Raw genomic sequence first — 26,550 nt, 5'->3', positions numbered from 1 at the left:
AAAGGGAAAGAAATTTCTGATTGTTTAAGGAGCCACAGTAAGAGTCCTGGCATTGAACAGCTTTCCTAGTCCAACGCAAGGCATGGAAGTCATATTCTAATTTTACTTCTTGCCCAGTAATAATTTGAGAAAAAAAAAAATCCAAAACAAAACATAAATATATATGATCTGTACAAAGCAGGTCCCTCCTTAAAGTTTTTCTACTACTAGCTACGTAATTTTTAGTGCGACAGATGCAACTAGCCATGAGAAACTGCATGATATCCTGACATCCTTGAGAAATAGCATTCTCATTATCAAAGCTTTTCATGGCCCAATTCTTTAAGTTTTCTCAGGTTCTCATAACTTTTATCCCAATCGTTAAGATACAAATTATGAAAAAAGTAGACTTCATGGCGCTCAGAAGGAGGGATGAAAGGTTACAGAAAATAGCAGTTTTTTCTTCACTTCTATTTCTACTAGCAAAACTTTCACAATATAAAAATTAAAATCTCCTCTTGCCCTATCACAGGACATTGTTTTCCCTTCCTAGCACAAAGAAATGCAACAAAATTTTGAGGTACTTGACATTTGGATTAAAGCAAAGTTCCTCCATGGAGACAATGTTCATAACAGCAAAGAAAGGCAACAAACACTAGTAGTGCACTACCTATCTACCGTGGAACTGATCCTGAGCTGGAAAATTTCACCCATGACATATTTTGTCAGCAGTATCGGTCAAACAATTCCCTAGCAAATTTCATGTCTTGGTATAGCAGAACTAGAGCCAAACGCTTTGCATCTGCAGTAACATGGCACAGTTATCAGACCAGGATAATAGGGTACAAAGCACAGACCTTTCACACACCACACCTTCTGATTTAAGGCAGAGATCGTAACAGCCAGTCAACCAAAACCAACGCTGTCATCTACAGAGCTTGAAAGCTTTTCATTTCTCTGATGATAATGTTAGCAATTTACCCCTGCCTGGACTGTATTCTTAATGATTAGGATGGAGAGCAAAAAAAGCTTACATATGGTTTTAAAAGGCTTATACAAGGGGGAAAGAAGGAGAAAGAGCTCTTTAGAAGGAAACCCAGGCACTTGGGAAGCAGAATTTGTGCTGATAGCAGATTTGCCCTTTTAAACTAGTATCCATTAAGCTCACTCCCCTTTTAAACAACTCTGCTTTTAATTACAACTCAGATTATGTGGAAAATGGATGACCTTTGAGAAGTTGGAAACTTTTGCAAAATTTTTCCTTCTCCAACTGTCACACTAATCAAAGCTGAACGGCTTAAGAGATAAACATCTTACTAATTCCTCCATTTCCAGATAGTCTTACAATGAAAACTAGAAAATAGTCTAATGTAAAGGAACATAGTTAACAAAGTAGAAGGGTTACTGGAATATTGACTAGTAACGCCTAATATTAATTCTGTCAAGAATATTATATACACACTTAAAGAGACTTAAGTTTCTCTTAAATAATCTCATAAACATAAAGCTGTCATGGAACAGCGATAACAATATCCAATATCAATCATATGCTTTCCCACATAAGTATGACCTGTCATTTCAGTACTTTGAGGTCAAGCTCCTAATCTTTCTTTACAGGAAAAGGGAAGATGCAATAGCCTAAAGTAAATTAAATTACACCTCTAAGAGGTACTTAAACACACATCTATTTCCCAGAGGCTGGTTTATATTTGAGAACCCTGAAGCAACATATCAACAGGAAGAGGCATCTCTCATTTTGCTGCTAAATGGGCAAATCACTTAAATATTACATGTAAACATAGCAAATATTATGTGCATACATAGCAAACGACATGAACATCTCTCAGTTTTCACTCGGCCTGTTTGAAATTTTCTTTCTCCAATCACTGTCAGAGAAAGATAAGGAAAAAACTCTCTCCCCCTCTATTTTAAATTTTTCAGTGTGAATATTCTTTTGTTTACCTCTCTCAATTCAATTCTCTTTGCTCTTACAGCTGAGATTAACCACGGCTGAGAAAAGAATTTCCCCCATAGATTAAAGACTCTCTCCTCTCTTACTTAACTGCAGTTACTACAATAAAAATATTTCAAAAATGAAAAAAATAGTCACTTTGAAACCTTGAGGGTCCTGAATTGAGTCTCAATGGAAATGTGAGAAATGCTACAGCAGTATGGATGATTTAGGAATACTATTTGTAAACACAGACACTGATCTCCACAGGGTCTTTCTCTGGTACCCATAAACATTTGGACAGCTCTATAACACAACTGAAAGAGAAGGCACAACTTCAGAAGTTGGTATATATAGCTCTATAGATAGAGCTGGTTTGGTTTAGTTTAGTTTTGGTTAGGGTTTTTAATATTTTGTCCTTTGTTTTTGAATTAAATTTTAGTTACCAAATCAGGAAATAAGGCACACCAACAACTGAAATATTTTTCAAGTTTCAGGTTTAACAACTCATAAGCTAAACTACTTAGAACCTTTTTGACAAAAGCAGTGATTTTCATTTTCTACTTTTATAACATTGTTCAAAAATGCTCAATGAACTAACCACTGTACATAAGCAAGCAAAACAACCATTCTGCAATAACTTTTCAACTGGTGTTTGCAAAAATGAGTTTTATATTCACACAAATATATATCCATACAAAGGCACCTAAGTGCTTTGTTATATAACCATACATTTTGTCTAAAATACTACCCTGATATATCCAAACCATCTCTGCACACCAAATTCAAATATCAAAATCAATAAAAGTGTAAATACATATTGGTTTTGTAGGTTTTGCTTAGAAACATGACAAATTTGCTTGTTTAATGCCCTGCATTACTACAGCTATACTATTTCTATTCTTATTACTTTTATATCCTCATTTGTTACACGTATCTCTTGAGAACATTTTGCCATGTAGATGCACCTTCAGTCTCTACAGGAAGCTATCACAAGGAATTGCTAAAGTATTGCAATTTGCTCTCCATCCCTACTGACTCTACAGTAACGTTCACATAAATGTATGAGTTGTTGATAAGAATTTTGTAATCAGGACTCAATTACACAGATACTACTATTTTCAGCAAAATATTACCTGAATCAGTAGATTGTATCACTCTTCAAGATACAACTCAAAGACACAAAACTCATCTGACAGAAAGTGCTCAGTAGAAATTAGTACCCATTGGAATGACTGATGTCCTTGTGACAAGAACTTTTTTTTGAGCAAATGATGAAAAATTGTAGGAAGATATTCCACTTTAATTTGGGGAGAAAAAGTAATTCCAAGCTTTTCTATAGTTATTAAAAATGAGATGGCAAGGATGACATGCTGTCTATTTATCACAAACTTAAGTTCTTCCTAACCTTTCCAAGTTAACTGAAAAACTTCTATATGAGACCAAAGGTTTAATTGTACACATGACAAACACCCTTCCCTTTAAGCTTAGCTCTGTAATTAGAATTAAAGAAAAATAAAATTAATATCTGGCCTCATCTGGTTTTTCTTGCAGTCTAAAAAAAGAGACTAATATTAATGTCTTAATCCTGTATTTAAAAGTTAATGGACTCTTATGCCGAAAAAATATCTACCACTTGCATATATATGCACAGAAAAAAACCCCAACAAAACCTGCTCCTGCTGCAGACAGACACATATTTGCCTTGCTGTTTTGCTTATAAATCTAAAACACATAATACCAGCTTTAAAATTCCAATTATGAAGAAATTACCATACTGCTGCTATCATTTTTAACATCAGTAAGTATATCCTTCTAGTGCTTATGGTGCATATTCGTCAACATTTTATTTTGCTGTTTTCCCCTAAAGAACCTCTCAGATTCCTTTGTTCCATCAGTTATCTAATAAAGCAATAGGAAAGTAATCACAAGACACAACAATATGAAAAACATGGTAGCAGAGCAATAAAAACAAATGGGAAAGTATATGAAATGTAAAGTGCATTACTCTTTAAAAAGGGAAAGCAAATATTAAGTGCACTTTTTGCCTTTAATTAGACTATGTAAGCTAAAGAATTATTCACCAAAAAAAATTCATTAATACTAACTTAAAAACCAGAAAATTTAATTACATGCAACAGGTTCTTTCTTTTTTGGCTTTTTTTGCTGTTTGTTTGGTTTTTTAAATACCAGCATAAGAACTACATACACTTCTACATACACTCAATCACCAAAATCCATCAAGAAATACAATGCCTATTGTGAATCAAACTGCAGTATCATATTGCATGCCTTCACACTAAGTCAGCGATACAGGAGCAGAAAGAGAAGAAAACTGATGGAAACAAGAAACATACAGACTACAAATAATTTTTAGCATTATGAAACAACCGTAAGAATTGGGAGTGCATAATACCATTGCATTGTACTCTATATCACACACCTAGTTGTCATTCAAGAGTTTCTAACATGTATTTTACAGTATTTTTCAACAGCCTGATAACATACATCATTTTCAGTCCTAGGTCAGGGTTCTCCTTGGATTCACTGCAACTCATGAGAACCCTTCACATATAAACAGTACATCTGATGACCTTTTTTTTTTTTCTGCAGATGGTGCTCTGTAACACTTAATATTACATGGTTTTGAGCATGCAACTTTCCATACAAGTTTCTCAACTAAACAGTACGTCATTTCCTATCAAAAAAAGTCTCGATGATAAATTGACTGTTCAGTTTCAAACACTTCAATGCAAATCATCAGATCTGACGAAAATAATTAATTTAATATTTTAAAAGTCCAAATTGCTTTTTTCTAGTTTGTTTTTTGCTTTGCTTTTGGCTTTTTATTGATTCATAACATAAAGGAAACCCACTGGATAACGTTATTTTCCATCTAAAAAACAATTTTTTTCTACATATATTGAATTTAAAGTTACTTTAATCTTCTGCTGAAATGATCAATTGTCCTACATAACCTGAAACATTCTTTTTATCAATACAAAACTTTCCCAGGGAATTAAAAAACACACAAATCTAGTTCAGAACAGTTCAGAACAGCATCTTCAGAGTAGCAGCTCTAGCTGTAATAAAACCACAAAAACAGTGGGATTTGGTTGCTAAAGGAAACCTAGTCCATAGTTCACAATATTCATATTACACTTCATATAGTAAGTGCTCCCCTAGGATATAAAAAATTGAGGTCATGCCTTTGAGTTCTGTTGTACTTGACTAGTTACTGCTTATTCTTCAGGAAGTTACTGTGAGAGATCTAGAATAAAAACACATTTACAGAGAAACAAATAGGTGTACAAATAAGGCAAGTTTCTAAAAAAAAAAAAAACAAAAACAAACTGTCAATGTGTGTATTATAGAAACATTTAACTTTAAAAAGAGATAAGTCATGGACAAGGGTGGGTAGGGTTTGTCTACAAAATATCAGGATTGTCAGACACAGAAACACACACTAAAAAGATGTGACACGTAGCTGAAGTTGCAGAAATTGTTTACACCACAACGCTGAGTGACATGTTAAATTCAAATACAAACTTCCTTTCAGCTTTTCTGTTAAACAAAATTTCAAAGCTGCCTCAAATACTATAAAGACTTTGGGTTTCCTGATGTATATTCCTCCTGAATAAAGTTTAAAATACTGAAAAGAATAGTGTTTACTCAGGATAGTTATACCTGCAAATAACTAACTAGAAAATTAATCCACAGGTTTCGACACAACTGATCTGATATTTACTGACAGTAGTATTATTTACTCCTGCACAGCAGATCCCTCCACAAATTCTATGTTTCAGATATTTACACTGCATAGTAATGAGAAACTTAATCTTTCCAAAGTACTAGAATTTTTACTTTGTGAAGTGTCAATGTAATCTTGTATCAAAAAAACACAATTGTTTTACACAGCAAAAATATACTATGCACACCAAGCAGCGTAGAAAAGTGTTAGTCACCGCAGAATTAGGATAAACTTAAATCTGAATAAAACTGAATATTGGTGTTGGTTCCATTAAATTTAGTATCTCATTTCCCATGCAACTAACATTTATAGATAAAAATTGTTAGTTTTCAATAGAGAAACATCTGGCAAAAGAAGAAATGCAAATGCTTCTTTTAAATGCTATTAAAAAGAAGCTGACCTTAGAAAAGTGGATTTAAAAATACTATTCTATGATTCCATGTAATCACATCATAATAGTAGTTTAATTGGACAGGTAGACCAATATTTCTCCCAACAAAACATAACGGCACAGGTTGTTTGGCCACCTCAGAATTAATGCCGGCAAGTTTTGTTTTCTTTCTGCTCTAAAATTAACAGTCTGAGATTTGTGTTTTTCTATTTAAGAAATTTATCAACCAAAGTACGAAAAAGCCAACCAAACTGCCCAGTTTTTGAGTATTAAAAGGAATATAAGGCATAGAAGATTTCACTTTCCGTGTTATTTTTCTCTGAACATAATTTATTAAGTCAATTCATGCTCCTGAGAGGTCTACTAACCATTAGTCAAAGCATGGGGTACACTTTTAATCTAAATTTAAAACATACGGGATTTTAGTCAACACAGAAAACTAAAGTTTTAAAACTCTACATACCTTACTTTAAATGACAGTGGCACCAAAACCCTTTTTTGGTAGCTAGCAAAACAAATAATAGAAGAACCTTTCTTTAATGAGAAAACACCTTCTAAACTCAGGGAAAAGCAACAGAGACTTAAAATTACCAACAGGAAAATTAAAAATCTAATACCTGGTAGCTTATGCAATATTACCTTCATTCCTGCTTCCAATTTCAGGTTTCTCAATCAAGATCTTATGGGAAGTGTTTAGCAAAGGAACAAAGCCCCTAATAACACTGTGGCATGACTTCTCCAATAGAACATACAATGACTCATAAATATTCTCATACAAAATTTCCACTTGTAGGAAGCATCCTTACCTTTTTTTTTTTTTTTTCCCATTAAATGCCACATATTTCAAACTAACTTACTTTTATTAAAAAGCTTTCTGGAAAAAATATTTAAGAGGAAATAACTTTCAAGCCCATCAATAATAGCATTATCCATACATAAAGCAAACAAACTCACTTAACTGAAATATAGCAAGCGATTTCAAAGGAAGCCTGCTTGTAAGGCTTGTGTTAACCATAGCCCTAAGCTCTTTGTTGGATAGAGCACAGAGCACTCAGGACATGAGAAATCTGAATTCATCATGCAGAAGTATATACAATCCCAGTAGCAAGTAACTAATCATGGCTACCCTGTTAGTAGAGTTCACTTTGGAAACCCACTTAGCCTTCTAAGATTGATGTCAATCATAGTGATCAATGGCACTGGACATAGATCTTTATGTTTAAATGCTGTATTAACAGATCAGTCTCCCAGACCATCTCACCACTCATACTTAAGGATGCAACACACTTAACGTGTTTAAACATTAATGATCATTGTAAAAACTGAGACTTGGCACGCAGTCTTACTTTTACCACATTACTAAGAGATTAAGGGAAATAAGCACAGTGTTTTTCTGGTGTACTAAAAGACAGACCTCTAGAAATAAACAAGGAATCTGGTATTTGTAAAAGAATCTGATACATTCCATTTTTCCAAATAAGTACATATAGTATGTTTTCTAGATAGGGTAACTAGACATCAATAAAATAAGAAAACTGAGTACCCAGAAACTTTGGGATATATTATCACAAATTCTGCTGTTCTATTCTCACAAGAAATCATGAAACAATACTCATGCAACCGTAAAACAGTGATTATTATTTTTTTTAGAACCCTGTGAATTATTCTTAAGCTTTCTCCTTAGTGATGATTTAATTGCTGTAAGAAATGAAACAGAGAGAAACAACATAATTTGACCATGAAAATTAAACAAGGAGAGAAACAGTAAATCAAACAACAACATGCAATAAATCATTCGTATTTGTGTTACCTTTTTTTAATTTTAAAGAAAGATTATTGGGGTGGATAATACTATTTTATATTTAACACTGAAAAAGTTCAGAGTATTCTGTTGTTCCACGAGACTTGACATATTTTCTCAAACTATTCTTAGAAAAATAATACATAGTGTTTGAAGACAATTTTAGGATTCGCCCCGTCCTGGGAATCTAGTTGGCAGCAGACATACCAGCCAGTCATTACAAGCAACTGTTCATAACAGCTCAAGCCAAAAATCACTCAGAGAGGCAATGCACAGCTAGATTACAGTATCAAGTCCTTAAATAATTTTATGCAGTTGAAGTGAAACTCTTAACCTCTTCTCAATCACATATACCTGGATCATTTCTTAAACCCTTTTCCCAGTGAGCAACCTACAGAGTCTTCAGGATATTTTCCCTGCAAAAATTGCCCTGGTTTGTAATAGAAATTAGGGTCACTGTACCTCGTAACTTAATCAGGTTAGGAAAGCTAAAGCCAGGAGAGAATTACAGCTGGCTAGGGACATTAAAGGCAAGAAGAAAAGTTTCTATAGGTACATTGGGGATGAAAGGAAGATAAGGGAAAATGTGGGCCCTCTCCAGAAGAAAACAGCAGAGCATGTCACCCAGGACATGGAGAAGGCTGAGGTACTCAATGACATTTTTGCCTCGGTCTTCAAAAGCAAGAGCTTCAGTGACAATGCCCAAGTCACAGAAGACAAAGTCAGGGACTGGGAGAACGAAGAACCACCTGCTGCAGAAGATCAGGTTTTAAACCACCTAAGGAACCTGAAGGTTCACAAGTCCATGGGACCTGACAAGATGCATCAGCAGGTCCTGAGGGAACTGGTGGATTAAGTTTCCAAGCCACTGGAAGTGGGCTTGTTCAGCCTGGAGAAGAGAAGGCACGGAGGACACCTTCGGGAAGTCTTCCAATACCTGAAGGGGACCTACAAGGGCATGTAGATATAGGACAAGGGGGAACGCCTTTCCACTGCAAGAGAGTAGATTTAATTTAGATACTAGGAAAGGGTCCTTTACTGTGAGTGGTGAGGCACTAGAACAGGTTGCCCAGAGAATCTGTGGATGCCCCACTCAAGCAAGCACACCATTCATTCAAATTTGATAGGTGGACCACTCGGTGGATAAAGAACTGGCTGGATGGCCACACGCAAAGAGTTGTGGTCAATGGCTCAATGTCTGGCTGGAGACCAGTAACAAGTGGTGTCCCTCAGGGATCCGTGTTGGGAACGGACTTGTTCAACATCTTTGTCAGTGACATGGACAGTGGGATTGAGTGCGCCCTCAGCAAGTTTGCCGATGACACCAAGCTGTGTGGTTGAGTTGATATGCTGCAGGGAAGGGATGCCATCCAGAGGGACCTTGACACGCTTGTGAGGTGGGCTGATGCCAACCTTATGAAGTTTAACCATGCCAAGTCCTACACCTGGGTCGGAGCAATCCCATGCACAGCTACAGGTTGGGCAGAGAAGAGATTCAGAGCAGCCCTGCAGAGAAGGACTGGGGGGTGTTGGTCAATGAGAAAATGAACATGAGCCAGCAGTGTGCACTCGCAGCCCAGAAAGCCAACCGTATCCTGGGCTGCATCAAAAGGAGCGTGACCAGCAGGTCGAAGGAGGTGATCCTGCCCCTCTACTCTGCTCTCATGAGACCTTACTTGGAGTATTGTGTGCAGTTCTGGTGTTCTCAACATAAAAAGGACATGGAACTGTTGGAACAAGTCCAGAGAAGGGCCACAAGTTCCATCAGGGGACTTGAGCACCTCCCATATGAAGATAGGCTGACAAAGTTGGGGCTGTTCAGCCTGGAGAAGGCTGCGTGGAGACCTCATAGCAGCCTTCCAGTATCTGAAGGGGGCCTACAAGGATGCTGGGGATGGACTCTTCATCAGGGACTGTAGTGACAGGACAAGGGGTAATGGGTTAAAACTTGAACAGGGGAAGTTTAGATTGGATATAAGAAGTTCTTCACTGTGAGGGTGGTAAGGCACTGGAATGGTTTGCCCAGGGAAGTTGCGAATGCTCCATCCTCTGTGGTGTTCAAGGCCAGGTTGGACAGAGCCTTGGGTGACATGGTTTAGTGTGGGGTGTCCCTGCCCATGGCAGGGGGGTTGGAACTAGATGATCTCAAGGTCCTTTCCAACCTAACTATTCTATGATTCTATGATTCTAAATCCTTCTTTAAGAAACTTAAACATGCAATATGTAAGAAGGAAGACTTTAGATTCATACAGTCTACCATCAGAAAGTGGCCTAGAAACAGAAAAAGACTCTACTAGTCAGAGAAAAATATTTCCACTCTGAATTCTCTCACTCAAAGCTTAATTCTAAAATTTTTTTCCAAATCCATGGTATAAGCAATGATAAGATCTGGAATTCTGGTCTGAATTGATACCCAAGTTTTGTCACATTAGGTTAGAAGTTCTATTTCTTATGCAACTAAACTGAGCAGCTTTCTACTAATCTACATTCAAAGACAGCAGGGATTTACACATTTACTAACACTACCACTCAAAGTTTCCAATGGCTGGTGCTGTTGACCTTCAATTCCAGAGTTTATAGTCTCACACATTTAACCGATTAAAACAGAAGAGACCTTGAATATCTAGACCCAGGCTGAAAGAGTGCTCTGTTCGTTTCTAGTTTCTTCACACCACATATATAAAAATAATTTCAGCCAGCACAAAGAACACATAAAAATCACTGGTTGTGGTCTGGAGCCTCTGAGCAAGGACACTGCCACTCAAATGTTTATGTGAATGACCATAGATTTGAACCTGGTATAAAGGCTGCACAGAAAGGGACATTTATCAGCAAGACCAGCAGATTGTTTGTATGGAGATTTCTTTGATACATGCTGCAAATTCCTGTAGTTGACAAAATGGCCATACAATTCTGACTTTCATTTTATCATTCCCTTGTTTCCAATTTTCTAGTAAATCTATAAAAGGGAAGTGACGTAAAGTTTTAAAGAAAATATTTAAATCTCTGTGCTGCCTAGGCAGAGGAGGGAAGTAAAGAATAGTTTGATTGATTTCTGAATAAAGATGAGGAAAAATACATATGTTGGAAACATCAAGTGACACAGTAATTTTGTAAGAACATAAAGCTTAGGCAGGTGTAACAGAACTTCAGAACTCTGAAGACAAGCAAAGTAAGCAGAATATACCATAATGAGAACACAAAATAAACTACAGACTTCAAAAAAGTTAAAAAAGTTAACTTGAGTTATACTATGGTATCTTAAACCAGATTTTTATTTGCTTATTGGCACACAGAAGTTTCCTTATGTGAGATTCTGATACAGAAAGAAATATCATATACTTGTAACATCAAGATAAAGCACTGTCTGCAGATTTATGCCTTACTTTGGATATCTAAGAATCACTATACTAGATGATCCATCTAACCCAGAATCAGATCCCAGGGAGAAAGAAAAAAAAAAAAAAAATCCAGTTTTAAATAAAAGAAACAAATACTAGGTAAAATCCATCCCAATGTTCAGCTTTGCCATAAACTGTTATAATTTCCTACAGAATTAAGCCATGCAGCAGATGCTTTAAGACCTCTCACAAAATATATTATTCAGCTTTAGCTTTTAATAGTATTACCTATATAAATGGCATTTGTGATACAGGATGAAAATCTTGTCTCGTAATATCGTAATATTGTCTTGCTATGCTCTGTACAGCTTTTTTATGCTGATCTGATTTTCTTTTTTTCTAATTTAATAATTGCCACCCTCCCATTTAATTGAATCTCTGTTTCGCAAGTGCAACATGGGATTCGGCTACAGGGGAAAGCAGAGTGCATCATACAATATGCAATTTATTGTAAAAGCATGGCACGTAAGGCAGCATAGAGTCACTTACCTACAACTCCATGAAGCAATGTAGCAAATGAATCACAGACTATAAATACACAAACTGAAATCCTCTCAGAAGAATTAACCAAAATGAAATATTTTTTATTCAGGTCAGTGAAACTGAAAGACTGCTTTCTGCCCTCACCTCAAAGAAAGGTGGGGGGGAAGCAGAATAAAAAAACAAGTAACAATTTACACAGGAAAATATTTCATTTTAAAAGATAAATAAAATCCCCAATCAAATCCAGTAGCTTAAGGGAAAAAAACAGAATGTTTTCATTGTTCTCCAAGAAGTAGCAACAAATTAAGAATTCCCTTATATATAACAAAGAAAAAAAGAAAAAAGAGAAAAAAGGGAAAAAAAACCAACCACACAACAATCTTAATATGTATTCTACTTTAAACCACTAGATAGGATTTTCTAATGAAAGGAAGTTATCATTGTATGGATGACTTGGTTTGTTCTCCAGTTCAAGCTTGCTTTCTTTCCATTTTTCACAGAAGCAAAATATATTCAGAAGTCTGGTTTGTAGACCTAATGTTCAAATCATGATTTTAAATAAGTAGACTGGCATAATTAAATATTTACTCCATATCTCATAAACACCGGTGAACATATTCTCAGTAACCTCAATTAGACAAGGAAAGAGTCCACACAAACTGGATTGAGATTCCATCTAGCACAACATTATCCCAGTGAAATCTTCAGTGAAGGTTTGATACAGAGGTGAGGGAAAAGCATTTCACTTCCTGCATAACAACTTAAAAATACACTATTTGAAAGAACTCCTGTAACATTTCAGGCACTACAGGGTTAGCTGACTACACATCACTGAGGTTTTTCAAATTATACGATAGTAATTAATAGAGCATTATGAAGATTTTTTTCCTCTTTCCCTTTTTCCTACTTTTTCCTTCATTCAAGCACTTCTCTTGATAAATGCCAAGCATAAAATGGTAAATCACAATGTCTTTTGTTTCATCCCTATGCTTGATTACCCTTGGCAGATTTTTTGGTCTAATGAGCAAGCTGTTTGGCTAAAGTCACCTAAGTTAAGCAACTGAAAAATTCAGTTGTCAAATCTGGAGAGCTTGATTTTCAAGCTTTTGTTTTATAGCAGTATAAGTAAATTATGAAGATTGATATATTTTAAATCAGTTGTATAAATAATGTGCATAATTTTACAGCTACAGAAATTTCAGCTTCAACTAGAACATTTATTCAATCAAATATTTTCTGATAAAACCAAGCAACAGTACAATCTCTGTCTGTGGGAATTAAGCATTTGCAAATTACTAACTTTTACCTGCACTAGATTAAAGATTTTAGAGCAGAACTATCTACTGAAAAAACAGTATTATGCAGATAATAAAATTTACTATTTATTATTCTAATTAAAGTTTGACAGCAACTTGCAACATTTTAAGAAAAAAGTTTCATAGCATTCATGCTGCTGAATAGTCCAACTATACATAAAGTAGGTTGCAAAGGCACAGTCCAACTCTTTGTAAAAAAAATTCTAAAGATTCCCTTACTTTAGAACCAAAGGAATAAAAGGTTGACAAGAAAGATTTTTTTTTTCTTTTTTTTAAATGTAAACTATGTAGGATACTATCCCATTTTACAACCAGATGAGCACTGTATTATTCTAACTTCAGGTTTGCTTCACAGAATAATTTTGCAAATTCTATCAAAACATTTTTATACCTTCTCCTAGCTTTTCTGGGGAAACGGGAATTCGACACATTTTCTTGAAAACCACTAGATGCTTGCAGTCCTACTTGTCTTATGTAATACTTAAAGGGAGGTAAAAAGTTAGGTATTTTTTTCCAACCGATAAAGTGAACTACAGTAAACAACTGCCTACATATGAGATAGGAATTCAGAATTACTATTTTATTCTGTACACCATAAACATTGTTTAACTCATGTCATGCTCAGTATATACCCCAAAGTGATCTGCAATCAATGGGATATCGAAATCTGATGGTAAGATAAAATCTGCAGACATCATGAGGTTGGACATGTGAAATACTTGTAAGACTCTGTAAGGCATTTTGCTCCCCAGCATGAAGGATGGATGGAGTAAAATCTCTTTAAATTGTTTTAAATAGTTGAGATATCAGCCTGTGCACAAGTGTGTGCATGCACTCAGACATGCATGTGGCATGCATTCATAATTATAAAAAACACAAGAGCTCGACTTTTCAATGTCTTGAACATCAAATACTAACATTAGGACTTAAAAATCTTCTACTACAAAATGTTACTTATTCATGTTCAACTTAGAGAAGCAATGCGACAATTCAAATCTAGAAAACTTGGGGGAAAAAGAGGAAGAGTTTCATGTGTCCTATAAAACTATATCACTTTTATGCAGTTGGGGGGGAAAGTAAGTGTAAACATTCAGTGTTACATAAAAAGTAAGCAAAGACAGAAAGGTGTGGCAGCTGTTGTCCAAACCAGGCACCAAGGTCCCTGAGGATTAAGGCTGTGTAGAATTGTTTATAAATATTTATTCAGTCCTACTGAAGAGTACTGAAACATTTTGAGGTTTTATACATCTGTATTAGTTTAATCTCTAGTACAAAACTACATACGTAAGTTTACTTCTGCATATTCCTCTTCCTCCATCTTTATGAGACTAGATGCACAGATCTCGGAGCAAAATCCCACGATTCACCAGCATGTTACACTTTACTTAGCTCAGGTGTTACAGTAACTCCAATGAAGTTTTGGCCATACATCCCTGTATTCATTGAGAGGATATTTTATTTTGAGGAGCCCACGCATCACAGGTGGAACCAACTGCCTATTTTCCTAACATAACCGATTCTTCTTCTTACTACTGTTAAAAAAAAAAAAAAAAAGAAAAAGAAAAAACCTGTCCATTCATGCCCCAACTCTCAGAGTTCACCAAAACAGGACCTTGCAACTGCCAAACAAGAATTCCTGAATAAAGTTAGATATAGACAACTTTAAAATAAGCACATGGATGAAACACTAAACATCTCAACAGCTTAGAAGCAAAATGCTATATTTATTAAGATTTAGAAAAATAGATATGCACTTAAGTGCACTTTATTCTCGTTCAGGTAAGAAATACTGCACACTATTGAGCCTTTGCTGGCTTTGGAATATATGAATCTACTGAGCTCTTCACGTTCATGCTTTTCAGTTCTTGTTGTTGGAAACAAGACTGCCTAACTAAGCCTTAGTATGTTTTAAAACCTACACTCCAGATTAAGATAAAAAAAATATATATCTCAGTGAATACCTTAATGGAAATTTAGAAGCCATTTCTCCATCTTCCTTAGGCTGTGAATTGGTTTGTACTCCAATATCCTTTGTGATTTTTTTTTTGCATAAAAGTAATCAGTAACTACTAATGACAATACACTTAAAAAAAAAATGCTACGAAGGTGGCAAAAAGGAATTTCTTTTAAACAGCAAAGAAAGGTGAACCAAGCACCAGCTGTTGTCACACTTGGGCCAAAGAAGGAAGCACTCCCAGATTACTTTGAACTTAAATAGTATTCTTCCTTGTTCTGCTTAGAACATAAATTTGTTGCCTAGATCATAGGGGAATATTGCAGCTAATTAATTTCCTCACACTGCAGGCCTCAGAGATCAAAATCTTTACCATAATCAGTGCAAGCAGCACCCAGTACAGCCTCCTAAAACGCCTTTGCCCAACTAGAATTTTTGGGTTTAACACAATCTGTCACAGTAAATGTTAATGAGCCACTATATATAGGCAAGCATATTATCAAATCCAATGTTGCAGTTTTGGACCTACACTTGATTAATACAAAGAGTTCTCTGTTTCAAATGGGTGTCCTAAATCTGACCAAACCGGTGGATCAGTTTGCAAGTCCAAAGGAAGGCCACAAAGATCATCAGAGGGCTGGAGCACCTCTCCTGTTAATACAGAGTTGTGCTTGTTCAGCCTGGCGAAGAGAAGGCTCATGGGAGACTTTACAGCAGCTTCCAGTAACTAAAGGGGGCCTACCAGAAAACTGGAGAGGGACTTTATACAAGGGCACATAGTGACCTTAGTGACATTAGTGACGCAGGGCAACTAAGATGATTAAGGGAGTGGAGCATCTCCCTTATGAGGAAAGGCTGAGGGAGCTGGGTCTCTATAGTTTGGAGAAGAGGAGACTGCGGGGGGACCTTATTAGCGTATATAAATATATAAAGGGGGAGTGTCACGAGGATGGAGCCAGGCTCTTCTCAGTGGCAAACTATGATAGGACAAGGGGTAATGGGTATAAACTGGAACACAAGAGGTTCCACTTAAACTTGAGAAGAAACTTCTTCTCAGTGAGGGTGACAGAACACTGGAACAGGCTGCCCAGGGAGGTTGTGGAGTCTCCTTCTCTGGAGACATTCAAAACCCGCCTGGACACATTCCTATGTAACCTTATTTAGGTGTTCCTGCTCTGGCAGGGGGATTGGACTAGATGATCTTTTGAGGTCCCTTCCAATCTCTAACATACTGTGATACTGTGATACTGTGACAGGACAAGGGGGTTACCTTTCAGCTGAAAGATGGTAGATTTAGATTAGATATTAAGAAGTTCTTTAACTGTGAGGGTGGTGAGGCACTGGAACAGGTTGCCCAAAGAAGCTGTGGATGCCCCATCCTTGGAAGCTTTCAAGGTCACGTTGGACCAACCTGGTCTAGTGGAAGGTGGCAAGGGTGTTAGAACTTTTAAGATCCCTTCCTACACAAACCATTCTACGGTTCTATGATTCTATGAACTTACTCTTCTGCAAAAGGCTGTAAGGGCACTTTACACAGTGAATTCCTGAAATTGCTGCTTTATACACCAACTCACTGATTCTGCTTTTAAGAATCATTGTTCAGGTTTTCTGCTGAAGTGATACTTCAGTAAACAACACAACTACTTCCAAAACCTTAAAAATGCCTGCATCAATAAATATATACCCCACAGCCTTCATATTAATAACTTTCCTTTACTTTAAAAAATAGCAGTTAAAACACAGGTCATTTCTTCGTATATACTTCTGAGGAAGTTCTGTACTTCTTATTGCTATGCTACACAGACCTAATAACTAGAGTGAATTTTGTCATCAGTGCAAGCTCACAAACATCAAAGGAGCTTGTTTTCAGCTGCATGCAGGCCCCAGTGTAAGTGCACTACATAAAATTATTTGATGACTTGCAGACTTTTTTAGAGATGCTGAACAAGATACAAACTGAGTGCCTCCTTTGAGCCAATGATTACACATCACTTCAAAAAGTAAAACAGTTCGCAAGAATTTTCTGAAGAAAAGTGTCAAGCACTGGATAACCTTTAAAACAACATATTGAGACAATACTCTCTGGAAGTGGCAAAATACCAAAAAATTTGGATGATTTACATCTTTTAAACCCATTCTTTTAGTGTGTTCGCTTAAAGCAGTCACTTGTGAGACAACAACAGAGCAGTGAAATCCCATCTTCATTGTAATGTGAAAGGTTTGTCATGGGTTTGAATTTCACACCAGCTCTCTTTGTGTCCTGTCCAAGATTGCTACCTGACACTGCACCACCTTTCTTAGGTAAATGTCCTGGGTTCAGCAGTAGCAGTCATTTTTCTCCTCCTTAGTAGCTGGTGCAGTGCTGTGTTTTTCACTTTTAGCCTGGGAACAGCACTGATAACACCGATGTTTTCAGTTCTTGCTAGGTAATGTTTACTCTGACCAAGGACGTTGTGAGTCTCATGCTCTGCCAGGAAAGAGGGGAAGCTGGGAGGAAGCAGAGACAGGACACCTGACCCAAACTAACCAAAGAGGTATTCCATACCACAGCACGTCATACCCACTATATAAACTGGGGGCAGTTACCCAGAAGGGCTAGATCACTGCTCAGGTCGGGCTGGGTATCGGTCGGCGGTGGGTGAGCAGTTGCACTCTCTTCCTTTGTTATTTCCCTTATCATTATTATTACTATTGGTGGTAGCAGCAGTGGTTTGTGTTATACCTTAGTTACTGGACTGTTCTTATCTCAACCCATGGGAGTTACATTCTTTCAATTCTCCTCCCCATCCCTCTGGGAGCGGGTGGAGGAGGGAGGGGGGAGCGAGCGAGCAGCTGCGTGGTTCTGGGTTGCCAGCTGGGCTTAAACCACGACAGTAAATCATTAATTCCTACAATAGGTTTTGCTACTGTAACCTATCAGTGTGGAATGTGGTGAAATTGGAAAGCAAAATCAAAAAATCATTAAAAAAAAAACCAAAAAAACCTCTTAAATAACTAAAGAACATTCACCCTTGGTAAGAATACTCAGTGAAGCTTCGATCACTGATATTACTAGCCACAGACTTCTCTTACAGAAATTAAGCTTCAAAAAAATATGAAAATTACAACAAATTTTCATAAAACTTCGTTTGTTACCATTTACTACCATTGCCTCCATAATATTTATTTCTAAGGCAAACAAGACAAATTTTTAAAACTCAGCATTGTCAAACTGAGACTTAACACCAGATACAGAAAAAGAAGTGTTTCATCTGTGATTATTAACACATTCAAGTATGTCAGATTAAGACCAATATACAATAGGAAAAATACCACTGCAAAATCAATGTGGATTTTTAAGAAGGACTACATTAGAAAAATACCTACAAAGAAAAACTGAACCTATTTTACTAACAAGTACTTTTCATGTACTGATAGCAAAAAGGTAGAAATATTTTAGTTAGAATAAACGTTTCTTTTTGCTTGAAAACTTAGGAGTTACTCTAAGGCTAGGTACAAAAAAAAAATAACCAACTGCTCAAAGACTTCCTTTATTTCATTCAGCGTATCTTGGGGGGGGATGGACCAGCATTGAAGGGGAAGGACAAACGACACAACACACAACTATATAAACTTCAGTGCCTATTTAAAGGAGTTATGTTGAACACTGGCCAACATTCGCAAACATATTAAGCAGAGTTATTATTCCCCCTTTCTGCAGCTAGTTCCTTCAAATGCTTCAATGATTATGAATAGAGATGGAGGAGACAGCAAAAAGAATTGATGGTGTAAGTGAAAACATATTCTAATTACACTCATATTCCATTGTTTTCTATGTTCAGCTTCCCCTCATAATATACCTCTTGCTCCAGACATCTTTCCTTTCTGATTGTAAAACAGTCTATGATGTTTCTGTTACTGCCACCATTAGTGTATTACAAAGCTATTTATACTACACTGTAATAAGCACAGATGGCTAGAGTCAATTCCAATAAGATTTAATGATAAGACAAGAGAAGACTGGGTATCCATATCCCCTAAACAACCTACAGCAAATAAAATAGAGATTATTCTTTGGAGAAAGGAGATAAAGATAAGACGAAACAATGTTATCAGCTTTACTTTAGATTATGGGGGCAATCTAAGGAAAAGCACATTACAGTTTACTTAACTCCTAAACGTTAGCTATATAAAGAGCTTCCAAGCTAACGCCTTCTAAGAGACAGTTAAGAGTTCAATGTTAGCAATAGTTTGTCTGCAGAGACTCTGGCTCTGCAGACAAAAAATACTTACCATTAGAAATAAGCAGCACAATCAGACCAGAGGAATGTAACCATGTGAAAGAAAAACAAAATCCATACTTGAGAACAAACTAAAAGCAAATATAAAAATTAGAAGCCTTTTTCTATAATACAGAAAAAATTAAAAAAAAATAAAAAAATCAAGATTTTCATTACTCCTTCCCATTATAATTTGACATGCTCAGTTTATAAGTGCTGACCAATTAAACAGCTTCTTAAATTTCCTTAAGTAAAATTAATGCAAATTCCTAATATTTTCACAGTTTAAAAATCAGTTCTTTACTCTCCATTAGTTTAATTTCACAGGTAGAAATTAGAGGTGTAGGTACAAAATACCCATTCTAGGATGACATCTAGGAGTCAGATCTCCTAGGTTTCAATTTTTTTCCTCCTTCAGCATATTAATAAAAGTAAGATCATACAAAATGAGTCATGAAAAAAGATAAAGACTGATACCACCAATAACAAGTTTCAAGCAACAAACTGGCACGTGGAAAATATATTCAATGAACTCATTAAAAAACTAACTTATTAGCAAGTTCTTGCTTTAACTTAGGCCCAGGACAACATAATGAAGAATTTAATCTTTCCTGTTCTGCAATTCCATTTTTTCCTGATGCCCTAATCATGATTTTCTATCAAAACACATATACGTAGTAGAACAGCTGCCCTACCCACTAATAAGGAAAGAGGTAGTTTTACTTGCCCTAAATCATAAAAAGTACAGGACAAATAAGCCTACTGGACCTATTTTCACAATTACCAAGTTAAGATTAGTAAAGAGAGACTGATGAGTGTTCTTAAATACCAACTTCTTCCAAAGTACATTCACGATCCTCCATAAACTACGAGAGATTCTAGCACAATGCAATAGACTTGTTGAACACAACTCCTTCTCCTGTTCAAATAAGATTACCAGTATTCTACTCTGGAAACATGAAAGCCTTCCAAATATTCACAAAGTGATTTTGCAAAATTAAGTGGAAAAAACTTGTGATGAATCCTTTCTAAAACAGCCTTTTGCTTTCTTACCTGTACAAGAATGAAGTTGTCTGGATGTACAGTTGGGCAGAGATGCTCTGCTCACAATACTAAAGAGTAAAGAAACACCAGGTGTATAGCGGTGGGGAGCTTAATTGGGAGTCTGGTGGAACAGAGTGCTTCTTCTTGGGAAGCCTCAAACCTCTAAACAGATAAAAGAATTATTAATACTGCCAATTGCTGAATCAGTATGGAGACCTAGTATTTGATTCAACTCCTTTCCAAACAGAAAGGTTTATATTTCAACTAATGTTGAAAAAACATATTCTTTAAATATCTTCAAAAGACTCATCTAGGAGGCCAACATGAGCTGCCCAGACTTGCCAAATTTTAGAAGGTAATATATTGCCTTCATGGTCAATGTGAGAACACGTCATACAGAGGCAGACTGAAAGGTAATATTACCAGCACAAACTTCCCCTTCACAATTAATAGTTTATAAGGTCTGTTACTTTTTTTTTTTTCTACTTTCTTTACCTTTAATGACTGTATTAATATGGTAGGATGATAGTAACGCTATGGTATGATGCAAAGTGATCCCACTGATCAACTGACCATGTTATTTTGTAACAATACTATGCCATAGCTGAGTTGTGCAGTCTATTTACATACGAAAATATCTTCCACTACAAAGTTTCTGATGCATCTTAAATTTCCAAATACAGGAATTGCTTAAATTCTGATCTCTTTGAAAAGAAAAAGTAAAAATCACTAACAAGCAAGTAAGATTAATAATAACTCTCATTAAGCGGCATGTAAAATTTACCATATAAAATACATTATACAGTCCTTTTAATGAATACAAATTAACAGGACTCTATTTTCAAATACATATTAAAAAAAAATAGTGTTATAGATCACAAATCCATTGTGTTTTGTTCTAGAATTAAAAATAATACCATTACTTGGAATCAAGTAATAAAGAATAAAAAATTGCTATATTTTGGGTTTCTCCACAGATTTAAAGCATTATGAGTAATGAAGGCTTGATACATAAGATTTAGGAGGTTCTAAGCAGAAGAGTATAAATGTAATGCCATTACCCAACAACATTTTTAAAAGCAATAATATTCATTTCAGTAAAACTCAGATTCATATCTATTTTTACCAAATGTCTGGTACAACCACCATAGACTAGACCATCAGCACAAAGCTCTATAAATAAAATACAATATGAATGAAGAAGATTCCCGTAACTTAGCATCTACTGAAGAACCTCAATTCTCAAGCATGAAAGTAAATAAAGGATACGTACACATGGGCTAGAATCATAGAATCATAGAATAGTTAAGGTTGGAGAGGACCTTAAAATCATCTAGTTTCAATACCCCTGCCATGGGTGTTGAGACACCCCACACTAAACCATGTCACCCAAGGCTCTGTCCAGTCTGGCCTTGAACACCACCAGGGATGGAGCATTCATAACTTCCCTGGGAATGACACCACTGCTGAAGCAGCCTAAGCAGGCTGCTTGGACCTTAATAAACACATCAGCTCTGAGACTTAGTTTAGTGACAGACATGAGCTGCAGCTACTCACCAACTACACTGCAGCAGCACTAAGACTGGATTAAAAATTCTTCCTCCCCAGTTATTGTAGGCAAAAAGTAAACATGTTCTTTCATATAACCCAAAATGTTCGACTCACATAAAAGTTGAGGTAGTTGATATTTGACATATGAAAAATATAATTTCCCTTCCCCCCACCTTTAAGGCAGAAAGTCTTCTATTTCTTAATAAAGAGCTCACTCTCAATTTTTGCACAAGAAAAAGATGTGAGAAGTTAGCCTCCAACACACACCCAGCTTCTCATTGTTCTGCATGCAGGCACAGTTCTTCCCTAGACTTATTTCATTATTTTCAACAGATTTGCCAGAATGATCAAGATCTTTCAAGAGAATTGAAGAAACAGTTACAGTTTTGCCTGTACAAAGTACTGAAAAGATCTTGGTTAATACTATCATGTTAATAAAAACCTTTAGAGGCAAATCTGACATTTTAGAAGATATTAAGGCAGCTAGGTTTGGGGTTTCTGGGTTTGCTTGCAAGGGGGAGGGTTGGGGATTGAGTTTTTTTTTGGGGGGGTGGTTTTGTTTGTTTTTAATAGAAAATCATAGCTTGGTTTATTAGGTTTTGTAAGGGTTCATTTCTGAATAATTATGTTCTTTCTCACTGAGATCTAAAACTCTAAGAAACTGAGCCAATGAGCCAGAAGTCAGGGTCATTATCTTCCACATTAATCAGTCCTGTCAGTTAAGTCTTAAGTTAAGCCTTTAAATACTTCTTTTCACACTAGAATTCCATTGCACCCTAAGAGCAGGATATTTAAAGCCCAGAAAGATACACTGCTGTCTGATCACAGAAGTAAATTACAAACACAGTCCCTGCATACCTTTATTTTGATCTAACTCTGCAAGACTGTTATTCCTACATATGTTTAAAATGCAGTTGTGCTGTTCCTTTAACAGGATGCAACATTTGAATCACTAATTAAATTGCTAATCAGTTTCAAAACCAACAAATTAGTCGTACAAGTAAATTTACCAATTATATAAAACTGAAGGATGTTAATAGAACTTCTCCATCATGTTATACTTAAGGATGGTAATTGATCAGTGCTTCTTACAAGTAACATACTTTTCTAATGTGTTCCCGTGCGGGTAGAGTAACTCATAATTTTAAATACTTTTTTTTTTTTTACAATTATACCTTGTGAATTACTGAAAACCATCCATGCTTTAAAAGCAAAGTCTTGTGAAGCATTAGGACCATCCAGCAAATATTCCAGATGAAGTACTAATGAATAGGATATAAGCACTCTACACAAGAAATAAAAGCATATTCCTCACTGAAGTACCAGCCTTAGAAAACTTCAGTGTAAACATAAGTAAGCCAGTGTATTTGCAAACTGCCTCAGAAGAATCAGTATGCAGTACTTCCTCTATGCAGTCACTCTTTAAATCCTTGGGGACACCTACCTGTCATAGAATAAATTATCTGGCTAATATCCAATATTACAGTATATGTCATTGGGCACCCAGGAGACAGGCATTAGAGAGCACTTAGCTTCTTCAGCCTTGCAGGGTAGTCCTTACATAAATCACTTTGCCCAATTACAAAACATAACTGAAGTACTTATTTTGGAGTTTTCTACCAGCAGCCTTTCATCTTAAAACATTTATACAGCACAGCGTTGTTTGTTTTTTCTCCAAAATCACAGATCCCAAAGTACAGCATACTAAACAGGTTGTTAGGGTTGGGGTTTTTTTTAACACGAACATAATTTCTCAAGATATTTAAAGGAAACAAAAATATTTGAACACCGATTTCAGTGTTCTCAAGCACCAAAGCTATGCTCATTAATAAAACTACTGGGGAAGCAAGTTCTCCCACAACTCTAACAATAGCTCTTCTTTCCTAGTTACTTAACATAAATAGGCAAGTTTGCATCCCACATGCAGTATATACAGAAAGCTAGCAAATACATGCATCACAAGCATGCTACAGCTCTCAGAATAATAAAAGAGACTTCTTGGAGACATTTACTTCAGTTCGCTATAGCAAACCACAGCCACCAACAAGCTGTAGCGCAAGAAACCTGTTGACTCTGAGGCTACAAACCAATCAGTGCTTTACACCAACACAAAGAAATCCAGTGAGCAACAGGGTAAAGCTGACCAAAAAATTATTTTGCAAGCTTGAAATTTAGGGGTTTTAATGTGACACCAAAGAAAGCCGGATACTGGTAACTCAAAGAAAACTCCTTTCATTGAAAGAAACGTGAAGGACTTGTGAAAATCGACTGGGCTTTACTGAACTTGCAACAGAGGACAAATTGAGCGCAAAAGCAAATCACTCTGGAGGACGAGGGCCACCTTTCAGTAGCCGGTTTCGTAACTGACGAGGATTCGGGTCAGACTGGGTCTGGCGTTCACCCACTCCGTGCATGGCGCTCAGGACGCACCATGCATTTATACAACTTACCGCCTTACCTAGCAGGATTCCCTGCCACGACCCGCGCTCCGACCACCCCGCAGCCCCCCGGCCCCCAGCCCGCCCTCCCGGCACTCCAGCAGCGGCCAGGTGAGGCCGGGCAGCCCCGCCCGGCGCACGCTTCAGGTGCCCAGGGCTCTGCCCTGCCATGCCCAGAGGCCACGGGGAGAGCCCCTATTCCCCCCGCCGAGCTCGGCTTCAGCGGGGAGCAGGGCCGGCAGAGGGGGCAGAGGTGTCCCCATCGCAGCCCTTCCCGCAGCCACGGCGGAGCGGAAAACGAGGAGGAGGAAGAACAAACCCAACTGCCCCCACACACACCTTCGCCGCCTTTTAACGGCTGGCGACCAGCAGGGCAGGAAGCAGCTCCCGTTCCCCGGCTCACTGGGCCCCAGAGGTGCTGGCTGGGCGCGGGGCACACCGGGCGGTCCTCGCCGCGCAGCGGCGGCAGCGCACCGGGAACTGCCCGGTGGGACCTCCCTCGTCCTGCCGAGGAGCCCCGGGGAATTAACGTAAGAACTGGAACCCGGGGAGATGGGGAGAAGTTGAGGTGCACCCCCGACCTGGCTGCCCGAGGGATGCTCTCAGAGAACAGAACGCGCCCGCCGCCCCAGGAGCGGGCGGGCGCGCGTGGCTGACGGCCGGCAGGGTGCAAGGGGCGAACTTACGTCTCGGAATTTGTTCCACTGCCCGACCTCCTTGTCGTACTGCGAGATGGTCGTGAGCCATTGTTTATCGTCCAGAAAATTGCCGCTGTCCGGTCTGCCCCCGGTCGCCGCCGCCAGCGCCGGGCTGCACCAGGCTGCTGCTGCACACACGCACACCAAGGCTACTACCTTGAGCATCTGGGCGAGAGGAGACACGAGGACGGGGGTTACCCACACCACAGCTGAACCCCTGCGGAGGGACCGAGACAGTCGCCCGCAGCAGACCCCTTCGCCCACCTTGAAGGGGACAAGAGCTGCGGAAGGAGGGGGAGAGGAAGGGGCGGCCGCCCAGCCCGTCACCTTGCTGCCAGCCCCGCACCCGCGCTCCTCGCCGCGGCCGGAAAGGCGGCCCGCTCCCTCCCCACACGCGCTGCCGTCTGCAGCCCCGCGCCTCGCGCTCCGCCCGCCCCTCGGCCCGCCCCTCCCCACCCCCGTGCCGCTCCGCGCGCGCCGCCGCCGGGGACGCCGCGCCCGGGGCTAACGGCCTGCGCGAGGGGCCGTGTACCGAGGTGGGCGCCGGCCGGCAGAGCCGAGCCACGGCCGCTGCCCCTCCCGCTTCCTCCCGCTGCCGCCGGGGACAGCCGCGGGACTGGCCGCCTCCGTCGCTCCCATCATGGTCCCGGCAGGAGCCGCGCTATGCCTCCCGCACCCCCAGGTTCGGGTGGAAGCCGCTGAACTTCTCTCCAGCGGTGCGAGCGCAGGTTAAGCCTGCGGGAGTCTGAGGCAGGTACAACCGCTCAGAACTCCCAGTGATTTCGAGATAAAACTTGATGTACCTTAGGGGGAGATTGTGCGTCTCCCATCGCCACAGGACGCTGATTTAATTACAGCGTAATTACATCAGCGTAATGCTGCCTGTGTTACTCCCTTTTGTAGTGATCGTGCACTCCCTTCCCCTCTTCCTGGCTTTTTGTCTTTTGGAATGCAGCTGTATAGTAACTCAGAGCCCTCAGTGACATCCAGTTTCTTTCTCAAATTAGTTAAACTTAATTTAGAAATGAGCAAGGTGCAGAAACAGTTCAATTACCTTTCCGGAACAGCTGACTCAATATTTAATTTGAAATTCCATCTGCTATCCTGTTGACCTAGATCATCTAATTTTATAATGTTAGCTTTATTCCCTAGACTTGAGTGACATTCTGCCTTTTAGGTTTGTATTGGCTGCATGTCACAAAGTTTTGATAGCAAGGGACTGCAGGGTTGGCCTCTGTGGAAAGAGTTATAGGGCTGCCTCAAGTTGGGGACACTAATTCCTGCCAGCTCCAGAGTCCAGCAAGGCTGGTGGTGCCTCTGTGAAAGCATAGCTAATTAAGGGGCAGAAAATGCTGTGTGTAGAGAGGAGATGGGAACAAGAACAAGAAACAAAGGAACACCAACGTCAGAGAGAGAAGGAGGAGGTGGAGGAGATGCCCCATGGCAGAGCACTGCAGACCCTGGAAGACCCACACAAATGGATGTACCCAAAGGACCTGTGGAGATCACACATGGGAGAACATTTTCCTAAAG

The 26,550-nt window shown here is 38.4% G+C and overlaps 1 protein-coding gene across 3 annotated transcripts in view; it reads right to left on the bottom strand.

Moving 5' to 3' along the window:
• SPOCK3 (SPARC (osteonectin), cwcv and kazal like domains proteoglycan 3) overlaps window positions 1-25,182 on the bottom strand; it is a gene marked incomplete at its 5' end in the record, with an annotated part of 188,655 nt that extends 163,473 nt beyond the window's left edge. For all 3 annotated transcript variants that reach the window (XM_080632378.1, XM_080632379.1, XM_080632380.1), the window contains one exon: window positions 25,006-25,182. In XM_080632378.1, the coding sequence (XP_080488504.1) occupies window positions 25,006-25,182 (177 nt within the window). The remainder of the gene's footprint in view (window positions 1-25,005) is intronic.
• Window positions 25,183-26,550: the final 1,368 nt, after the last annotated feature.

Source organism: Psittacula echo (genome assembly GCF_963264785.1).
Source record: "Psittacula echo genome assembly, chromosome: 1".
Taxonomy (NCBI): Eukaryota; Metazoa; Chordata; class Aves; order Psittaciformes; family Psittacidae; genus Psittacula; species Psittacula echo.
Note: the sequence above shows the minus strand (reverse complement) of the source record. Positions and strands in the feature narration are given on the sequence as shown.